At 39.4% G+C, this 18,069-nt stretch overlaps 3 protein-coding genes across 3 annotated transcripts; 2 read left to right on the top strand and 1 right to left on the bottom strand.

The window, feature by feature from the left end:
* Window positions 1-11,096: 11,096 nt before the first annotated feature.
* On the top strand, window positions 11,097-12,269 carry LOC112188379 (uncharacterized protein C9orf85 homolog). The gene is made up of 3 exons (XM_024327483.2): window positions 11,097-11,531; window positions 11,654-11,701; window positions 11,809-12,269. Exons 1-3 carry the CDS (start codon window positions 11,178-11,180, stop codon window positions 11,998-12,000), a joined length of 594 nt encoding a protein of 197 aa, XP_024183251.1. The 5' UTR covers window positions 11,097-11,177; the 3' UTR covers window positions 12,001-12,269.
* Window positions 12,270-12,579: 310 nt separating this feature from the next.
* On the top strand, window positions 12,580-14,256 carry LOC112185132 (probable methyltransferase At1g29790). The gene is made up of 2 exons (XM_040513616.1): window positions 12,580-13,627; window positions 13,760-14,256. Exons 1-2 carry the CDS (start codon window positions 12,580-12,582, stop codon window positions 13,987-13,989), a joined length of 1,278 nt encoding a protein of 425 aa, XP_040369550.1. The 3' UTR covers window positions 13,990-14,256.
* A 24-nt stretch (window positions 14,257-14,280) lies between these two features.
* On the bottom strand, window positions 14,281-17,242 carry LOC112190698 (solute carrier family 25 member 44). The gene is made up of 6 exons (XM_024330165.2): window positions 16,874-17,242; window positions 16,162-16,543; window positions 15,882-16,078; window positions 15,197-15,335; window positions 14,945-15,095; window positions 14,281-14,710 (listed from the first exon to the last, which is right to left on the bottom strand). The coding sequence occupies exons 1-6, from the start codon at window positions 16,933-16,935 to the stop codon at window positions 14,685-14,687; spliced, it is 957 nt and encodes a 318-aa protein (XP_024185933.1). The 5' UTR covers window positions 16,936-17,242; the 3' UTR covers window positions 14,281-14,684.
* Window positions 17,243-18,069: the final 827 nt, after the last annotated feature.

Raw genomic sequence — 18,069 nt, 5'->3', positions numbered from 1 at the left:
CAATGTCTTAGGAGGTAGATTTACTTCCACTCATTACTGACAGTCCTTAACAACTGAGGGAGAACATCATCAAAGCATTATGTTTGAAGCAACCTGTAAATGGTAAATTTAGGTTCGGGACGTTACATACAGTTACTTAGATGTTTCCCTATCGCATGCAGTATAGAAGACGCTACTACGTACATGTGTGACGTGTTTCAAATAATTTATTCTAAGTTTTTGCATGTTTAGCTTAATCCAAATGTGAGAAGGCATGTGAAATTTTTAAGTGTTGGGAGCCCTTCTAAAAATGACCACTAAAATGAGGACTACTTAAGGACTTTTTTGTGAAACTTACTTTTCAATCACATTTCCGCAAATCAACTGTTCAATTTTTAGATATTTATAGATCATTTATGTAATTTTTCAACCAAATTAAAAATCATTCAGGCATTCATAATCTTGATTTATTTATTATGAACATGAATGGTTCATGTTTGATAAATTCTTTTCGTCCATTAATTTGATCTAATTCGGCACCTAAACTATAATACCCCTTACCCCAGAATCTCAGCTTATTGTTATTTACCGTTAGTAAAGGACGTTTTTAGGTCGTGAGTTACATTTTACCGTTTAATGGACAAAGAGTGACTTTTTCTTTAGGCCTTTAAATTAGGAATTTCCTTGTGAATGTCATAAATCACATTAAATTGAGTTCTTAGATATGTTGTTTGCTCAAATCAGAAATAGGACAGAAAACTTATGACCGAAAATAGAAATTACTATTCATAGTTGGTATTTTAAATGGGTTTCCATTTTGCGAAAGAGGAGAGAAAAAGTAAAAACAGATCAAGATATATCTAACCTTTGTGCAGCTCGATTTGGCCGGTGGAGCAAGATATTGAAGGTGAACAGTGGCGCCGGAGTTCCTTGCTTTTGGGTTGAATTTTCTGGCAAATTTCTTGAAATTAGTTGTTGTTACAGGTATAATTGTTGTTGGGCTTGTTGTGGAAGTCGTGTTGGTGTCATTTGCTTGGCCGGTTATGGGTGTTGGGGTAGTGGTGCGAATTATTTTGGTTTTTGAATTATACCTAGTGTATGGGAGTGCTTGGTAATCGTTGATTTCACATAAATTCGATGTTGGACATTGTTTTAAGAATATTAAGATTGAAATTCTTGGTTAAAGTAATTGTTGTTATGGTTTATTTTGTGTTGTAATTGTTGAGAAGTAGGAGAAGTTGAAAATGGATCAAAGAATACTAGGAGGGAATTTGGAGAATTAGAAAGGGAATTTATTTCAAATTTGTTAGTTAAAATTATGGTTGAGAAGTCGAAATTAAATTGATTAAGATGTCGAAAGGGGACTTGTGAAGGTTAAACAAAATTTGAGGACGTTGAAATCGTTAAGAATTCCGAATTCGAGTTTTGTAAATTCTGGGTGAAATCTGGGTTACGTTCTGTCATTAACGATTAGTCATTTGGAAGAAAATTTAAATTTTCAGAAGTGATCTACTCAAATATATATAAATATTTAACGGTGGATTTGCCATAATGTAATTGAAAATTTGATCTCCATATCGTTAATGATGATGAGTCATCAATTTAATGATCCTCAATAAAAGAGCTCCCCTTTATGTGTTATCCTAAAAACTTATAGAAATTGAAAATTACAGTAGAAACAATAGAAAATTACACACAAGTGTCATTTTAAAACTTTAATTAGTCATAAGGCCACTTAATTTTTTTTGTACATATAAGGCCACTTGTATTCTCAAATTTCTCTGCCATTGACGATTTTACCCTTTTACCTAAGAAAACTACTTGATATCAGATAAATCACTCTCTCTCTCTCTCTCTCTCTCTCTCTCTCTCTCTCTCTCTCTCTCTCTCCTGGGGAAAGCCCTTATCTCTTTCTTATCGTCCTCTGACGAACCACTCGTCGCTTTGGTTTCTCTGGCTTCCAGCAGCAGCGGCCAAGAACTACGGCCTTCATCAAATCAGGTTCTGATCGATCAAAGCGATGCAAAACCTCGAAACGGCCCCTCCATGCCTAAAGAAGACGATGATGAAGATGCTCTGATCGGAGCTACCTCACTGAAGGTGAACTCAGATCTCTTTGATTCTCTCTAGTTTCTCTGTGAACTCGACCTCGTGCGAGTCAATTAGACTTCAGTTGGATCGGAGAGTGAGGTGAGGTCGAGTTTAAAGAAGAGAAGCTGTCGAATCCCTGCAGTGGTTTGCCGTCAACCGTGAAATCTCCAATATCTCTAGCGTAGCCGATCTTAGATAGTGACTCGCCGCGTCAGGTTAACAATTACCACGACGGTGACGGAAATATGGCTGATATTGCAAGTAGGTATTGAGATTCATTGTTTCTTTCGTTCAAATTTCTTGTGAGGAGCGTTTTGGACTCAGATATGATACTTCCAATTTTAATTTGCTCTAGTCTCGTTTACTGTAGTGCTTTGCCATCTTATTTGTAGTATTGTGTGCTATTTTGTTGTTTTGTACTTGGAAGCTTATGATGTGAATGGCCTGATTTGAATAATTGTTGAATTGAATAATAATTGTTAATGTAAGTATGCTTTGGTTTTGGAGATTCAATTGGAAGAGAAATGATTGAGCTGGCTTAAGGAGTGCTTCGACGAATTGCAGAAGGTAATGCCATGCCCACCAACTGTTCGATGATATTCTTCACTCAAATTTTTAGTTGCATGCATATTTCAATGGACTGAGATTGCAATTTGTGTTTAGTTTTGATGATTTTTCCTTTGTCAAATTGCATATTATGGCTATAGTAGTATATCTAGCTTTTCTATTTTTGTTTTGATTGATTTCAGGTCATCAGTTCTTTGTAATTGTTATAGTGGTTTTTCAACACAGTGATAGTAGGTTTTTATCCCTTATGTTAGTATCTTTTCAATCTGATGTCAGTAGTTTTTTTTTTTTGATTGATTTCAAGTTATAAGTCTCTATGACTGTTATAGTGGTTTTTCAATACAGTAACAGTAGCTTTCTATCTCTATGTTAGTATATTTTCAATCTGATGTTAGTAGTTTTTTTGTTTTCATTTTGATTTATTCAAATGGTCTTTTTGTATTGGTAATAGTAGCTTTTGTTGATGGTCAAAGTAGCTCTTTAGTATAAGAGTAGCTCACTGATGTTGGTGATAATAGCTTTTGTTGTTGGTGACAGTAACTTTTGGTGTTTGTTAGAGTATCTTTTGGTACTGGTGAGAGTAGCTTTCTGGTATTTGTGAGAGTAGCATTTGTTGTTGGTTAGAGTAGTTTTTGGTGTTGGCAAAAGTAACTTTTGTTGGTGAGGATAGTAGATTATGGTTTTGGGGAGAAAAGTTTTTTTTTTTTGGTAACAGTAGCTTTTTTTGTCACTGTAGCTTTGGTTGCTGATAATAGTAGCTTTTTTGTTGATGACATGCAGTAGCTTTTGCTGTCTCACCGGAGGTTGCTGGAAATCTCACCACAGTAGCTTTTGTTGTCAGCAACAGTAACTTTTGTGGTCGCCAGAGGTCGGCCGGAGACTCGCCGGAGGTTGACCGGAGACCTTGCCGGAGAAGAAAGAGAGGATGATTGTTTACTTTTTACTCTAGTGGCAGTTATGTAAATATGTTGGTTTTTTATATCCAAAATTTAACATATTTTTTAATTTAGTGGCCTTATCAGGAAAAAAAACACATTTTTTAATCTAGTGGCCTTATCAGGAAAAAAAAAACAGTTGGTGGCCTTATGACAAAAAAAACATTGAAATATGCACTTATATGTAATTAACCCTATAAACAATCTCACGCTTATTTAGGAGAAACCTAGATGTGGAGACGATCTTCAATCATCGTGACATACATAAATAAGTTAAGCCACCTCAATATGAAAGAGGAATGAGCAAGAGGGAGTGATGTAGACGCCACAACTCAAATGGTCTGTCCAAGCTCCCATAAACATCATTTAGCACCTTAACCAATATACACATATGAGTAATAATACATTAAGAATTGCAGATAGTTTTGATAAAACTAGAAATTGCAGATCGATCATCGGTACTCGATCGGTAGCAACATCATCAACAAGAGCGAGTGTACGTGCCACAGTTTTGCTTGATATATTTATTGTTTCTTGCATCATTCACAGGCGCGTTAGGCTTTAGAGAAAGATACGAGTTACCTTGTCCAGGCACCCCGGCCAAGACCCTTCTGCTACTTTCACCTGAATCATAGTACTCCACCACCACCACCATGTCCTTCACGTCTAGCAGGTTCAGGTCTAAGTGCTCGCCGCCACTGTAGGCCGCGTCTGCAACAAGCATGCACTGGCCGTCGATTATGCGTCCGTTACACCAGGCTGACGAGGCGGCCGCGGTACTATTACCAGCAGTGGTAGACGCAATGCTCTTGTTGCTCATCATGCAATTGCTCCAGCTGACCATAATCATCATCACCAACACTACTAAAGCTCCTGAATGCCGAGCCATAATAATTCCTCCCACTTCGGTTTCTTTGGGTGAAGCTTATAAGGATGAACACCTCTCCTCCTTTTCGAACCTCTCGATTATTGTAGATATATAAAGCAAGCTACTCAAGTTATAGAGTAGTGGTGCTGTTTGCCACTTGCAACCTCTTAGTGCGAAGTTGAAAGCAACACCTTATCCTTTCGGATTTAAGCATCGCCGTCTAATTGGCCAGTCTGTTGAGCACTGCGGTTGTCGGTTGGCGGCTAGTGTTTAATTTCTGTTTGCTAGCTTAAACAACCACTTATTTGTTTGGTGGTCCATCACTCCATCCACATCCCTCGGGTGCTTTGCATTTTTTGTACATGGATATTAACCGAGAAATTCTGGTATATCTCGCAGTAAGTTTGGCGAGTGACCTGCACACCAATAATGAATTACGGGTCAGGTGGCAATCGCAGCCGTCCAAGTGATCAAACGGTCCCAATATGTGGTTAGTCAGCGTTAACCATCATCTTCATCTCTCTCTTGCTAATCACCTACATAACTAATAAAACTCTGCCGCCATAGCTTTCGCTTTCCCCTCCTCTCAAACTCATCAAACACCTACACGGCTACACCACCTCGTCACTCGACTCAAAAGGCTCGGCCTTTTACTAGACCATCCGGTGAGTGATTATATTAGTCTCCTCAGATGGTTTCGATTCCGGTATAATTTAGTCCACATACACCTTAGTTGTAGTTAACTAGTTAATTAACTAATTAGCTCTTTCGTACTTGCTAATTGCTTGCTCAATTCGAAATTGATGTCCTAACAGAACTCCATGTGGAATTCGAAATTGATGCTCGATCAATTCTTGGATCAGTAATCACTTTGTAAGTTTAACTAGCTAATTGGCCTCACCTATTGCAGTATTGGATAAAACAACTTACCTAGCTACCTCTGCCGTGCTTAGCAGGTTGTTTGGGCATGTCTTGTGTGTGTGTATTAGCGTATACTAGTTGCTCCTAAGAACAAAATTGTTTTTGAGAGAGGGGTAAATCCTGAAAAATATAGGGAGTAAAATCGTCACATCACTGTTTATTCAATAATAATGACCGGTGCTTTGGGATTTGCCTTTTAGTTCAGAGCAGCCCGTGACCTACTTTTCTGATGATTAAACCAGCTCGTAGTATATTGTTGTTTGTAGCACAATCGTGCATTCTTGGGACATGAAGAAGACTTGCGGGTGGTAAGTCTTTGCCTCTTCTGCAGATTCCCGATGAAATCAGCAAAGCTGATAATAGACTTCGCAACTTGTTTCTTTTTTGTCTTGGTCTTGCTAGATAAATATGCAGAAGAATCAAACCAATTTCACAGATGATGATGAGATGAGCTGGACTAGCGTACTAGCTAACTACTACTACTTCCTCTTGGGCCTGACCTCAATGTCTTGAACTATAAGACTACTCTTCCAATGATCACTGATCTCCAAACAAGCATTTGCCAATGTCATCAAAAAAAAAACAAGTATTTGCCAACTCAGCCCCATCTTCTCCTAGCTCCTCGACATAAAACTCACCCATGTCAATCTCCAACCACCGGTCGGACCTCACCTTCTGATACTGATCTCCTTGGAATTCAGAAAACTGTTTGATCAAAACAACTACAACCCACATAGTAGGTTCTCCTAGTCAAAGATAACAAGAATGATATGTTATTCATCTCACAGTGGATGTACATAAAGAGGATTACATGAATACAATTTACTGACGTCTCTATTCTCTACCACACATTGAATAGGTAAGTACTAACTACGATATAATTACAATATATATTACATTCCTAATGTTACTCCTAATGTTAAGTCTGACTCACACTAACACTCCCCTTCAAGTTGGTGCATACACATCAACCATGCTCAACTTGCTTAGTGAGTCATAAAACGCCTTTCTGGAAACTCTTTTAGTAAGTATATCTGTAAGTTGCTCTTCAGTAGGAATAAAAGTGAAGCTAATAATTTTGGCATCTAGCTTCTCCTTTATAAAGTGACGATCAACCTCCACATACTTAGTATGATCATGCTGTACTGGATTCTGTGATATATCAATGGCAGTCTTGTTATCACAATACAACTGCATAATACTTTTGAGTTTGAAACCCAGGTCACGTAACAGATTTCTCAGCCATAGCAATTCACACACTCCGTGAGCCATACCTCTATACTTGGCCTTAGCACTAGATCGTGCCACAACTTTCTGTTTCTTACTCTTCCATGTAACCAAATTACCTCCCACAAAGGTAAAGTAACCTGATGTCGACCTCCTATCTGTAATATTTCCAGCCCAATCTGCATTTGTGAAGCCACAAACCTCAAGAATGTTGTTGTGCTTAAAAACATCACTCCCCTTCCTGGAGCTGACTTTAAGTACTTCAAAAGCATAACAGCATCCATGTGACTCTCACTCGAGTTATGCATGAACTGACTCACCACACTCACTGCATATGCAATCTGGTCGAGTATGAGCGAAATAAATCAATTGCCCAACTAACTTCTGATAGTGAGCTCGATCAATAGGTACCTGATCTGGATACTCAGCTAAACAATGGTTCTGCTCAATAAAAGTATCCATAAGTCTGCAATCCAACAAATCGGTCTCTGTCAATAAGTCAAGAACGTACTTCCTCTAGCGTAGGTAGATCCCTTCGCTCCCCCTGGTTACCTCGATTCCTAAGAAGTACTTAAGTTCACCTAAGTCCTACATCTCAAACTCAGAGGCTAGCTGTCTCTACAGTCTATCCATCTCAACAATATCGTTGCCAGTGATTACCATATCATCCACATAAATAATTAGAGTTGTTACCTTCCCTTATTGATGCTTGAGAAATAAGGTATGATCTGAATTGCTCTGTCTGTAACCAACCTTCCGCATGAACTGTGAAAATCTTCCAAACCAAGCACAAGGTGACTGTTTGAGACCATACAGAGATTTTCTCAATTTGCATACAAAATCACCAGGAGAAGCAACTACATACCCAGGTAGAAGGCTCATGTACACCTCCTCGGCTAACTCTCCATGAAGAAACACATTCTTAACATCAAACTGTCGGAGTGGCCAGTTTAAACAAGCAGAAATAGTGTTTATCTTGGCAACAGGAGCAAACGTTTCATTGTAGTCTATAATATACGTCTGAGTAAACTCATTTGCTACAAGGCATGCTTTGTACCAATTCACTAATCCATCTGCATGATACTTCACGGTAAACACCCAATGACAATCCACAACCTTCTTGCCCTGTGGTGGGGGCACAAGTTGTCAAGTATTGTTCTTCTGCAACGCCTTCATCTCTTCCTCCATTGCCTACCTCCACTTTGGATTGCCCAACGCATCATGCACTTTGTTAGGTACTAATACAGCAGATATTTGATTCACAAATGATTCATATGACTTAGATAACCTCCTAGTGGACATATAATTTGTACTTACATGAGCATTTTCCTAAAGCATAATTAGCTATAATGAGCCATGCTCATGATACTGCCAGCAGTTCCAACAGCTATCAAGGGTGTGACCTACGAAAACACTACCAGACAGGCTATCGCCTGAGCTCCAGCTCAACCCAAGATCGTCGCTGACACGCCGCGCCAAAGTCACCTCGCTGAAGTATCAAAAGCTGGGGGTAGAAACATATCAATCCCACATCGAAAGCAAGGAAGAGATCAATCTCTTCCTTACCTATAAAAGGTCAACTCTTCTCTCCTCATTAATTACGTATTCACTACTTACCTAACGTTATTCTGTCAATGCAAATACATTGATTAACTTAGGCATAAGAGTATAGAAGACCGCCAATCGCGGTCTCCCTCTGACACTCTGTGTATTTTATTTGACAGATAGCGGAAACAACAAAAGCATCACAAGTAGCGGTCCGCCCCGCGGGCCAGCGTTAACTAAAGTTTGGCTACCGCTAAATCTCAGACATTAACATAATTGGCTACTGAGTATTTTGATTTGGCAGCAAGAGTAGGTTCATAACATTACGTTGACCAACGTGAGTTTGCTGGGTTTGAACAGGATGAAAAAGAGAGACAACAATACTCTCTCATTTTTTTTAATTTCTCTCTCTTCATTAATATTATATTAATAATCTATTAATATTATATTAAGGAGTGACTGATTTGCCCCTCAATGTTTGACATTAACATTACATTGACCAACGTTTTACGTAACGACATGTATATATTTTCGGTCAAGATTACAAGTTCATGTACCAAAATGATTGTTTTGAAACTTAATGTACCGAACTTCAGAGTCACCCATTTGTCGTGTACTATTGTTAAAAATTTCCCTTTGAAGAAAACAATCAAATTGAGATAAGCCAAATCGATCAAACTTTGAGAACATAATAAATATTATTTGGGCCAAACCCTGGCCCAACACTTTGGCCCTGACCTGAAGGTCCGGATCAATTCGGTTCGGGTTTTCGGGCTTTCGGACTAAAATGCCCAGGCCTATCCCTAACAAACAAAACAAGATCAGCAGTCCAACTCTTAACCAAATTTGTTCCAAAACAAAGTTCTTGAATCCTTACCATTCCTCAATACAAATGGAACTGACCCAGCACTTCCCTTCTCCGAAAGCTTGCTGTTCCTCAGACCTCATTTCCTCCACAAAACAATATCCTTAATTAATTAATCTCAATGTCCTAAACAACAATCAAATCCATAATTCAAAAGCTCTTACCCTCTATCAGTTCTGCCGAGACCACAATCTCCACAATGTGCTGCTTCTTGCAATCTTTCTCAGTTCTTCATCATCCCATCAAAGACTCAAATCAAAACCAAGACCAGAAGCCTCCCTTTCCAATCTGAATTCCATTATTTCCTCAAGCCCAGAAAACCCAAGGTTAGAAAACCCACTTCTTTCTGAATTGAAATTCAAATAGCCAACGAACAGGGCTACAGAACGTCTTACCAGAACAAGGGATTAAGTCGGTGGTATACATGGCGGCGCCATGGCTGCTCACGCACTGGCGACGACGTGTGTAGTGGTTCTGGCTGGAGTTAGAGGTTTGAACCATGGGGTTTTGGTAGAAGAAGGCCTGCTGTTTTCATCTATGATAGTCGTGTAGCCTAAATATGACCGGAGATTGGAGAGCAAAGACATGCAGGGCCGTGGACTCCGACGATGAGCGTACGGCGTTGATGGGCGACGGAATTTCTGGAATAGGATGATCGATGTCAGCTAGACTAAGTGATGGTGGCTGCTTGTTGAATAGACGACCGAAAATGGAAGCTTTGGCTGGACAATGCTACGGGAGCTGTGTTGGTTGCGTGTGGAGGCTAACGGTGATGCATGGTGATGATTTTAGTTGGACTTGGATCAGATTTAGATGTGGGACTGATTGGTGTTTGCGGCGAAGTGAGGTGGTGGCCGGAAATGGGGTTATCCGGCAATGGCAGAGAGAAGAGGAAGAGAGAGGGAGTGAGAGGTCGGGGAAGAGAGAGAGAAGGACGCGGTTGTAAGGGAGAAGGGGGAGAGTTTTTGGTTCTAGGGTTTCCAAGTATCCTATTTATATTAGTGTGTGAGAAATACCGAATTTACCTTTGTGACGAATTACGAGACTCTCTTAGCTGAATGCTTTCGATTTTGGGCTCGTAACATTTTGTTTTATTCATTTTTCGTCGGAAACTTCCTAAGTTACTTCTCGACTTCGTCCTAGGCCCAAAACTCGATTTCGTAAAAATTAAAAATCCAAAACTTTGTTACAACTCAATTTATCGTGTTCGAAACTTCAACAAACGGTCACCTCACTAAACTTCTGTAAGCTTCTAGGCCCAAATGAGAGAACCTCGGCCCTAACTTAAATCATAAAGCCCAATAGGTGGTCTCGACACCAAAACAATCTTCGAAATCGATTTCTTCACTTAAATCACCTTGCGAAAATCTTATTGGTGAAAAATTACCATCTAAAAATTAAACAAAATTTTCGGGGGCTCACATACGAGCATACAATTATCATGATGTGTTGATTATTGTGTAAAAATGTGTTTTGCTTGAGGAAAGTATTTGAGTCAAGTGGACTTTCAAATGTTCGGTTGAGTATCGTTTTTCACCTTCTTGCATATATCGTTTGACTTGATATATATGGGTGGTTGGACATGAAATAGGTCACCTTCTTGCAATTTATCATAGTCAAAATATTGATGCCATTATGTATGCTTATGTCAGTCCTGGGAAGACTAGGAGAGCTTTGCATAGTGATGACATTGCTGCCATTCACATAACACATACCGCTAAGCTCTAGCTGACATAAACTTAAGTCAGCTCAATAGTAGTAGAATGTTTTTTTTTTATCAAATAAACAAATTATATACAACATCTAGTCTATTATGAGTCCAAATCATTACCTCCCACTTATAAATGAGAGACAGTCTAGACCAAATGGTACTTGACTAGACTGACACAATAAACTCATAAATATAGTAGTAGGTTCAGCAGACTAACACAAATTTAATTTTAATCAGATTTGAAGAAAGCAATCAGATTGAATCAAGCTTTGAGAACATGATAAATATTATTTGGGCCAAACCGTGGCCCAAATCACCTTCATCACATCCCATTTACCCACCTCACACTCGGGTCGGAAAAACCCGATTTCAAAACCGACGTTAAACCCTAAAATCACCCTCTCTGTTTTTCGGAGGCAGCCATTGACAGGTGAGAACAAGTCTCGATTTGGGTTTTGCTGTGTAGTGATGATGATCAACGGTCGGCACAAGAACAAGTTCGCTTGGAAACCCAACGCCGGCGTCAAAATCAACGAAACCGAGGTCGGAGGCCGGTTCCGGCCGCTGTCGGAGATCACCGGCGTCTGCCAACGCTGCAAGGAACAGATCGAGTGGAAGCGCAAGTACGGCAAGTACAAGCCCCTAACGGAACCGACCAAGTGCCAACGTTGTACCAAACGCGCCGTCCGCCAGTCCCACCACAAGCTCTGTCAGCCTTGCGCCAAGGAACACGGCGTCTGCGCCAAGTGTTGTTGTCGCAACGAGCGGATCGTCGGGAAAGACCCCGCCGAGATTGAAGCCGAGCAGAAGGAGCTCCAGGAGGTTTTGTTTGGATTCTAATTATTCATGAATTAATTGATACAATTTTGCGAGTGTGATAATCCGAAGCATGTTAAAATTTGTGATTCGTGTTGATGGGTTTGGATTGTGAATTTGTTTTTCAGGCTATCAAGAATGCAAGAGAGAGGGATAGGAGGACTCTGCTAAGAGCTGTATGTGCTTTGATATGTACACCCTGTTTGGTTTTCGAGGTTTTTCGTGTATGTGTAAGTTTTGATGGAATTGTGGATGTTGTGGTCTCAAATTTGTACTGCAACAGATGAATGCAGGTAAATCGATGAAGACTGCGACTGAGAAAGAAGAGAAGGGAGACAAGGCTGGGGATTCGGCGCTCTCTGCTTTGCTAGAGGAACATGCAGAGGCAACTAGAGATGATGAGGGTGATTCTGATGGTGATGATGATGATGATGAAGAAGAAGAAGAGGAGGATGAGGAGGGTGTTCGTAATTAACATAGGTGCAGGTCTTTGTACTATCAGTCACATTTTGGACAAAATGAGAATTAACAATCTTCAACCACATGAAGATCTTGAAGAATTTAATAGATTTTTAGTAGAAGTGATTTCGTATAATGTTTGGACTCATCAATTTTGTACAAGTGCTTACGCACTCTGAAAATGTTGTTATGTGTTTATTTATCGATTGAGTTCGATATGAGTTTCTATTGTGAAGCAGCTCTTGTTTTAGTCTCATGAAAATCTGCACGAGTCTCCATTTCTCTATATGGTTGCCGAATTGCTGTGCATCTTTATCAATACTATTGGATTTGAAATGGCAAAATTGTTGCCGGGGAAATATGGCAATGATTTTAGTTTAATAATATCATAGATCAAGATGCTGAGGTATAACTTAGGGTTCAAGCAAACTGACTATAAAGTATGGTACAGACCTAGAGAAGATAAAAAATGCAATAGAAAAGTCAGAGACCCTAACTTCACTGATCTTCAAGTTGAGAGCTCCAAGACCGAGTCAACGTTCAAATGGTTGTCAGTTTTCAGAGAAATTCAAGAAAGATAACAACCATCTTAGAAATGCAGAAGGAAGGCGCCTCCAAACAGTTCAAATGCCTTCTTTCCACAATGTTATGTGCTATTCTCCTTGTCAGCCCCCTTACAGTTTTCATTTTCGGCTTCAATAGTTCGTATCCAAAATGCATCTTTGCTACTAACTCCAACATCTCTCTCTCCCATGGCCTAATTGCTTTACCTGATTCGCTGCGTAGCGAAATCTCTCGTTTGCAGATCAAACTGGGTTTTTTACTGGAGCAGCTGCATGATGAAACTTCAGAATCAAAAGTGATCGCAAAGTTTTCAGAGCAGGTACTTTACATTGCCATTTCTTTGGACAAAATTGCTGTTAGCTTATCAGAGAGCAGTAAGAATTCTCCCTCTGCTAATAATGAGGTAAGCAATGTGGATGAAGATTTCAGTGATCCTGAAGAAGGTGAAGCCGAAGAACAGTTTATGAGTGGGAATGTCTTCAAATCAGGTGAGATTCGTAGTTACATTTCACCAAAACCAAACAGGCTAGTTGGGAAGAAAAATTTTCTTGGGGTGGATGCACTAACTCCATCAATTGGGTTGGCTTGTGCCAAAATGGCCTCCAACTTGGACCGGTTTATGAGTTACAAGGTTCACAGTGCGTGTCCAGATGATTCGCAAATAGCTCAGAAGCTTATAGTTCACGGTTGTGATCCATTGCCAAGAAGAAGATGCTTCACAAAATCACCTCCACACTACACTAAGCCATTTCCTATAAACGCCTCCCTTTGGACTCAACCTAGTGATGCCAACATCTTATGGAACAATTACAAGTGCAAAGACTACTCTTGCCTTGTTTCTAAAGAAACCGCAGACAGAAGAGGGTTCTTCAAATGCTCAAGCTGTTTCAACATTTCACAACACGGGTGGAATGTTCCTACGAATGAGTCTGTATCAGCAGAGTTCACCATTGATGAAGTCCTTAGCTTAAAGCCGGGGGAGATAAGAATCGGCCTAGACTATAGCCCTACAACTGGTAATTTTGCTGCTGTGATGAGGGAAAAAAATGTCACCATTGCATCAAGTACACTAAACTTAGGTGCTCCTTTCAATGAGGTCATAGCCTTAAGAGGCCTTCTTCCTCTTTACACATCAATTGGCTCAAGATTGCCTTTCTTTGACAATACCCTTGACATTATCCATTCCACTTTGTTCTTGGATGGCTGGATAGGAATTGAACTTCTTCAATTTGTTCTGTTTGATTGGGATCGCGTCCTTCGGCCAAAGGGTCTTCTTTGGATAGACAGGTTCTTCTGTCATAAAGAGGATATGAAGCTGTATTTGGAGGAGTTTAACAGGTTAGGCTACAAGCCACTACTATGGAGGGTAGTACCCAAGAATGATAAGCTTGGAGATGAGCTCTTCTTCTCAGCTGTATTGGAGAAGCCAATTAGAGGTTGAGATTAGCAGGCCTGACAAGTCTAATAAGCCACTAGATCTAAATGGTATGTCGTGATTTGTCCATGTATTGGTGCAAACTACTTCTCACTATTTTTGCAGCGAGATTTGATCTATTTCGTCTTGAAAATATTTATCCGACTCATTGCAAGACAGCCAAAAGTTGACGAAAATAGTTCTAGGTTTCAAACCCCATGTACATAATTTGGAATTTTTATGGTTCAGAAACTAAAAATTCTAACAAAGTAATCTTTGTAGATAACTGATAACAGCATGAATCAAACATTTGAGCTATAAATGTTGAACATTTTCTATAATCATAATCTTTCTGGTGAACAAATTCAATATCCAGATAACAATACAGGAGAAGAAATTATGTGAAATAACTGAATCAGTAGTCAAAATCTCTTGCTCAGATACACTTGCGGTACAGAAGAAAAAATGTGGGTTGCTATTGCTCAAATCAATTCAATTAAATCCTACGGGCAATATAAGGATCTAGGTAAAATTCTTCAAAGAATTACAAGATCTCTCTGAAGGTCAGTATCATAATGAGTTTTTCAAAATCTCGGGTCTGGATTCAAAATCAAAGTAACAGCCTTTTGATTGCTTATTACTAGCCAACCCCGGAACCAAATATCTATACTTGCATGAGAGTTCAGAGAAGAAAAGGTTGTAGACCGATAGTAGCCTGACATCTATTCATCTTTTGCACATACTCGCTCTGAAAGAACAAGAAAACAGACATCAGAATATTAAATATGCTTCTGTAAATCGTGCTTAGCAACCCAAATAACAGGAAGTTGGTATTTCCAGAACTTTTCTTACTCCCTATACTATATGTTAAAAGTAAACTGAACCTAGAAGTTGAACCATTTCGGGTAAACATGATGTAACAAAAATATCTTGAGAAGGAGACCCAAGTGTAATAAGGCAGCATAAAGGTAAGAGTCCATACTCAGATATTCATAAGCCAATATCATCGAAGTGCCCCATGCGGACATGCTGAAAAATCTTGGACCTAGCCCTCTGTAAAAACCTTTCCAACCATCATCTCTAATCAAGCTTTTAACAACTTCACTTGTAGTGGGTCTCTTTTCGTGTCCGACCTATAATACAGCAACAATTATGAGAAGAAGACACAAAGTAGATAGGAGAAATGAAGATAGCAAGCTGCAAGGTAACCACATATATCAACTGGTTATAATACCTGTAAGCGTGTCTTTATTGTGTCCAAAGGGGTTGTTATGAAGGAAGCTGTTGCACCCGCAATAATCCCACCAGTAGCTTGAACTGACATTATTTTCCCCACGCTAGGGGGAGCTTCATCTGAGCCATGGCCAAAGAAACTGCTCAATGAATAGGAATAATGCGATAGTGAGATATATATCTTTTTTCAAGCAATTAAGAACTTGAACTGTTGATGAAAGAGTATTTGATTCACTTAAACTCGTTTAACTTTTCTTATGCCTAAAAGGAATGAACTCCATTAATCAACTCAAAGAAAATCAATTGGCATACTGGACTTCAGACTTCCTATACAACCAGCTGGCTTATTTAAAATAAACAGAAAAAGAAAGCCCTAACAAGTAACAAGTTAACAACCAACAAAGTCACAATGCATGATGATTACTACCAGCATAATTATCATGTTCCAAAACGTTCTCCAATTGTAAATCTAAGTGAGACATTCCCTAGTAAAGGCCGCACAGGACATTGAACTCATATCTTTAACAGAAGAAATGATAATAAAATGGCCACCATAAATTCTAAAGGTACAAAATATGAACAGCACATACCCATAGTTAAAATAACTTGACTGAGTTTTAGTCATTTGGGACAGACAAGCTCTTCCAGCATTATTATTTAACAGGTAACAAATCATCACATCTCACCTCCAGATTAGGCGCTGGCTTGAACCGTAACTAGCCCACCATACAGCACTGGATGGAGAGTAGGTCATAATGGAAAGTCCAAATCCTCTATAAAATCCCCTGATGCCGTCGGTCTTCAAAATCTGACGAGCAACGTCCATCCCCCCAGTGTACCTCACATGCCCTGAATAGCCTTGCACCATCAACCGCTGACTAACCTACACAAAACCCACCAAACAGCTTCAGACCCCAGACACAAAACTCAAACAAACCATGTTCTAGAAAGGAAACTAGCATTTACCACATCAATAGGAACAAAGATGGTCTGAGAGAAAAGCGAAGCAGTCATTCCAGCCAGTCCATTAGCCAAAGCGGCCTGCGTCGGTTCAGAAAATTTGAATGGCTCAACCAACTTGAAAGCAGCCACCTTTGTGGTCTCGAGAGCAGTCATGAATATAACCCTAGTCGGAACAGCCCCAGTTATGACTGTGCCAAATCCCCTATACAAACCAGGAACACCATCCGCTTTCCAAATGCCTTTGATTACAGACAATGCATTTCTCTCTACAGATTCACTTGTAGCAACTTGTAGCCTGGTTTTCACAACAGAAACTGGGTACAGTGCCACTGTGACCCCTGTAAACAATCCAGCTCCAACCACATAAAATTTAGTCTTATCTAGCCTGCATCATAAGTTTGGGATACAAAACACTCAATCAATCAATTACCCAAATCCCATATTACACACAAACCCAGTTTCAGAATCCCTCCAACTAATTCAAGATTCCACAGCAAGTTTGTTCAACAATCCAGCTCCACCCACATAAAACTCTATCAAACCCAACACATATATCACCCAACATTCAACAATTCAAGCACCCAAATCCATATCAAACACAAACCCAGTTTCAGAAACCCCTTTAATTCAAGATTACACATTAAACTCAATACAAGATACGAATCAATGAAAATGGGGATTTGGGAATTGATGAAACAGAGAGAAAGAAACATACTTGTCCCAATTAATCTCGGTGGCGCCAATGGGTTGGGCGCTAGCTTCAGATGCAGCAGCCATGGAGGTCGTCTTCGTCGTCGAAATGGAAGATTAATTAGGGGAAAGAAGAATATGAGAGTCTAAAAATGCATTCTTTAATGTCCCATATTATGGGAAACCCGGATTCTTGTGGGAAAAGTAATTAGGTTTGAATGGTTTTAGGGTTGAAGAAGAGGACTTTTCTGTGTTAGGGCATATCGGAAACTAGGAATTCGGAATTTGCTTGGAATTGGAGGAGGGAAGTCAAATCGCTGACTCGTCTGTTTTTGGGGGCTGCTTTCCTTTCCTTTTTCCGGGCGCTGCTTCACAATTTTCTATTTGTCTAAATATACTACGTACATTACACATACTTTGCAATTTTGTTTCTAATATTTAGTAAATGGCTTCAAAAATGAGCCGGTAAGTAGTGGAATAAGAATTATTTGGGGTGCAATTATATCAGTAATAATGTACTGAATTTCATTATTATTATAATTATTTAATGATTATTAGAGAAGTTTTTTTAACTTTTAAGACGATCTCTTTGGGTTATATAATAACATCTATTTTCATAACTCTTGATTCTACAAAAATACAACAACAAAAAAATATTAAAGTCAGAGATGACTCTACAATAGCAATCGAAGAATAAGTGATTCTATAATGACTGATGAAGAAATGATCGTTGGTAAAAGTTATTTAATTATATTTTTTTGATGGCAGGCTGGGGTGGTCTGGATTGCACAGAAGTGGCACTGGTCTGCTCTGAGTCAGAACTAACTACAAATTCTCTGCCTTGGTTGGTCGGTTGTACGATTGCTGCTTTCAGTGGTGGTGGCTATGCCAACGGGTACATAGTCGTACACATGGTCGATTTTCGATGACAAGGGTGGCGGTGGCAGCACTTGGCAGAGATTGACTTTTCCTTTTGAGTTTGTCTTAGTTGGGTTGTTTGGGCTTGGTATTGGGATGCTAGGGTTTCTCTAAGTTGGGCCTTGTTGAACATTTTGGCTGGGTTTTGGGTCCATATAGGGTTCATATTTTCATTTTTTAGTTTAGTGTTGTGCCTTTCTCTTTTTGTTTTAAAAAAAAGAAGAAAGGGTGGACAGTTTTTTTTTTTTTTTTGAGTGGGAAAGATCGCAAAGGAAGATAGAGGATTCTTTGTCACATTTAATC

The sequence above is a fragment of the Rosa chinensis genome, chromosome 2 (genome assembly GCF_002994745.2).
Source record: "Rosa chinensis cultivar Old Blush chromosome 2, RchiOBHm-V2, whole genome shotgun sequence".
NCBI classification, from domain to species: domain Eukaryota; kingdom Viridiplantae; phylum Streptophyta; class Magnoliopsida; order Rosales; family Rosaceae; genus Rosa; species Rosa chinensis.
This window is presented reverse-complemented; position numbering and strand designations above follow the sequence as displayed.

Coding starts and splice junctions, on each gene's coding strand:
- LOC112185132 (XM_040513616.1), top strand. CDS start 12,580: ATGCAGAAGGAAGGCGCCTCCAAACAGTTCAAATGCCTTCTTTCCACA. Junction 13,628..13,759: donor ATCAAGTACACTAAACTTAG/GTGCTCCTTTCA, acceptor ATGGCTGGATAG/GAATTGAACTTCTTCAATTT.
- LOC112190698 (XM_024330165.2), bottom strand. CDS start 16,935: ATGGCTGCTGCATCTGAAGCTAGCGCCCAACCCATTGGCGCCACCGAG. Junction 15,336..15,881: donor AGCCAGCGCCTAATCTGGAG/GTGAGATGTGAT, acceptor TTCATTGAGCAG/TTTCTTTGGCCATGGCTCAG. Junction 14,711..14,944: donor ATTGGCTTATGAATATCTGA/GTATGGACTCTT, acceptor TTGTTCTTTCAG/AGCGAGTATGTGCAAAAGAT.
- LOC112188379 (XM_024327483.2), top strand. CDS start 11,178: ATGATGATCAACGGTCGGCACAAGAACAAGTTCGCTTGGAAACCCAAC. Junction 11,532..11,653: donor AGCAGAAGGAGCTCCAGGAG/GTTTTGTTTGGA, acceptor TTTGTTTTTCAG/GCTATCAAGAATGCAAGAGA. Junction 11,702..11,808: donor GGAGGACTCTGCTAAGAGCT/GTATGTGCTTTG, acceptor GTACTGCAACAG/ATGAATGCAGGTAAATCGAT.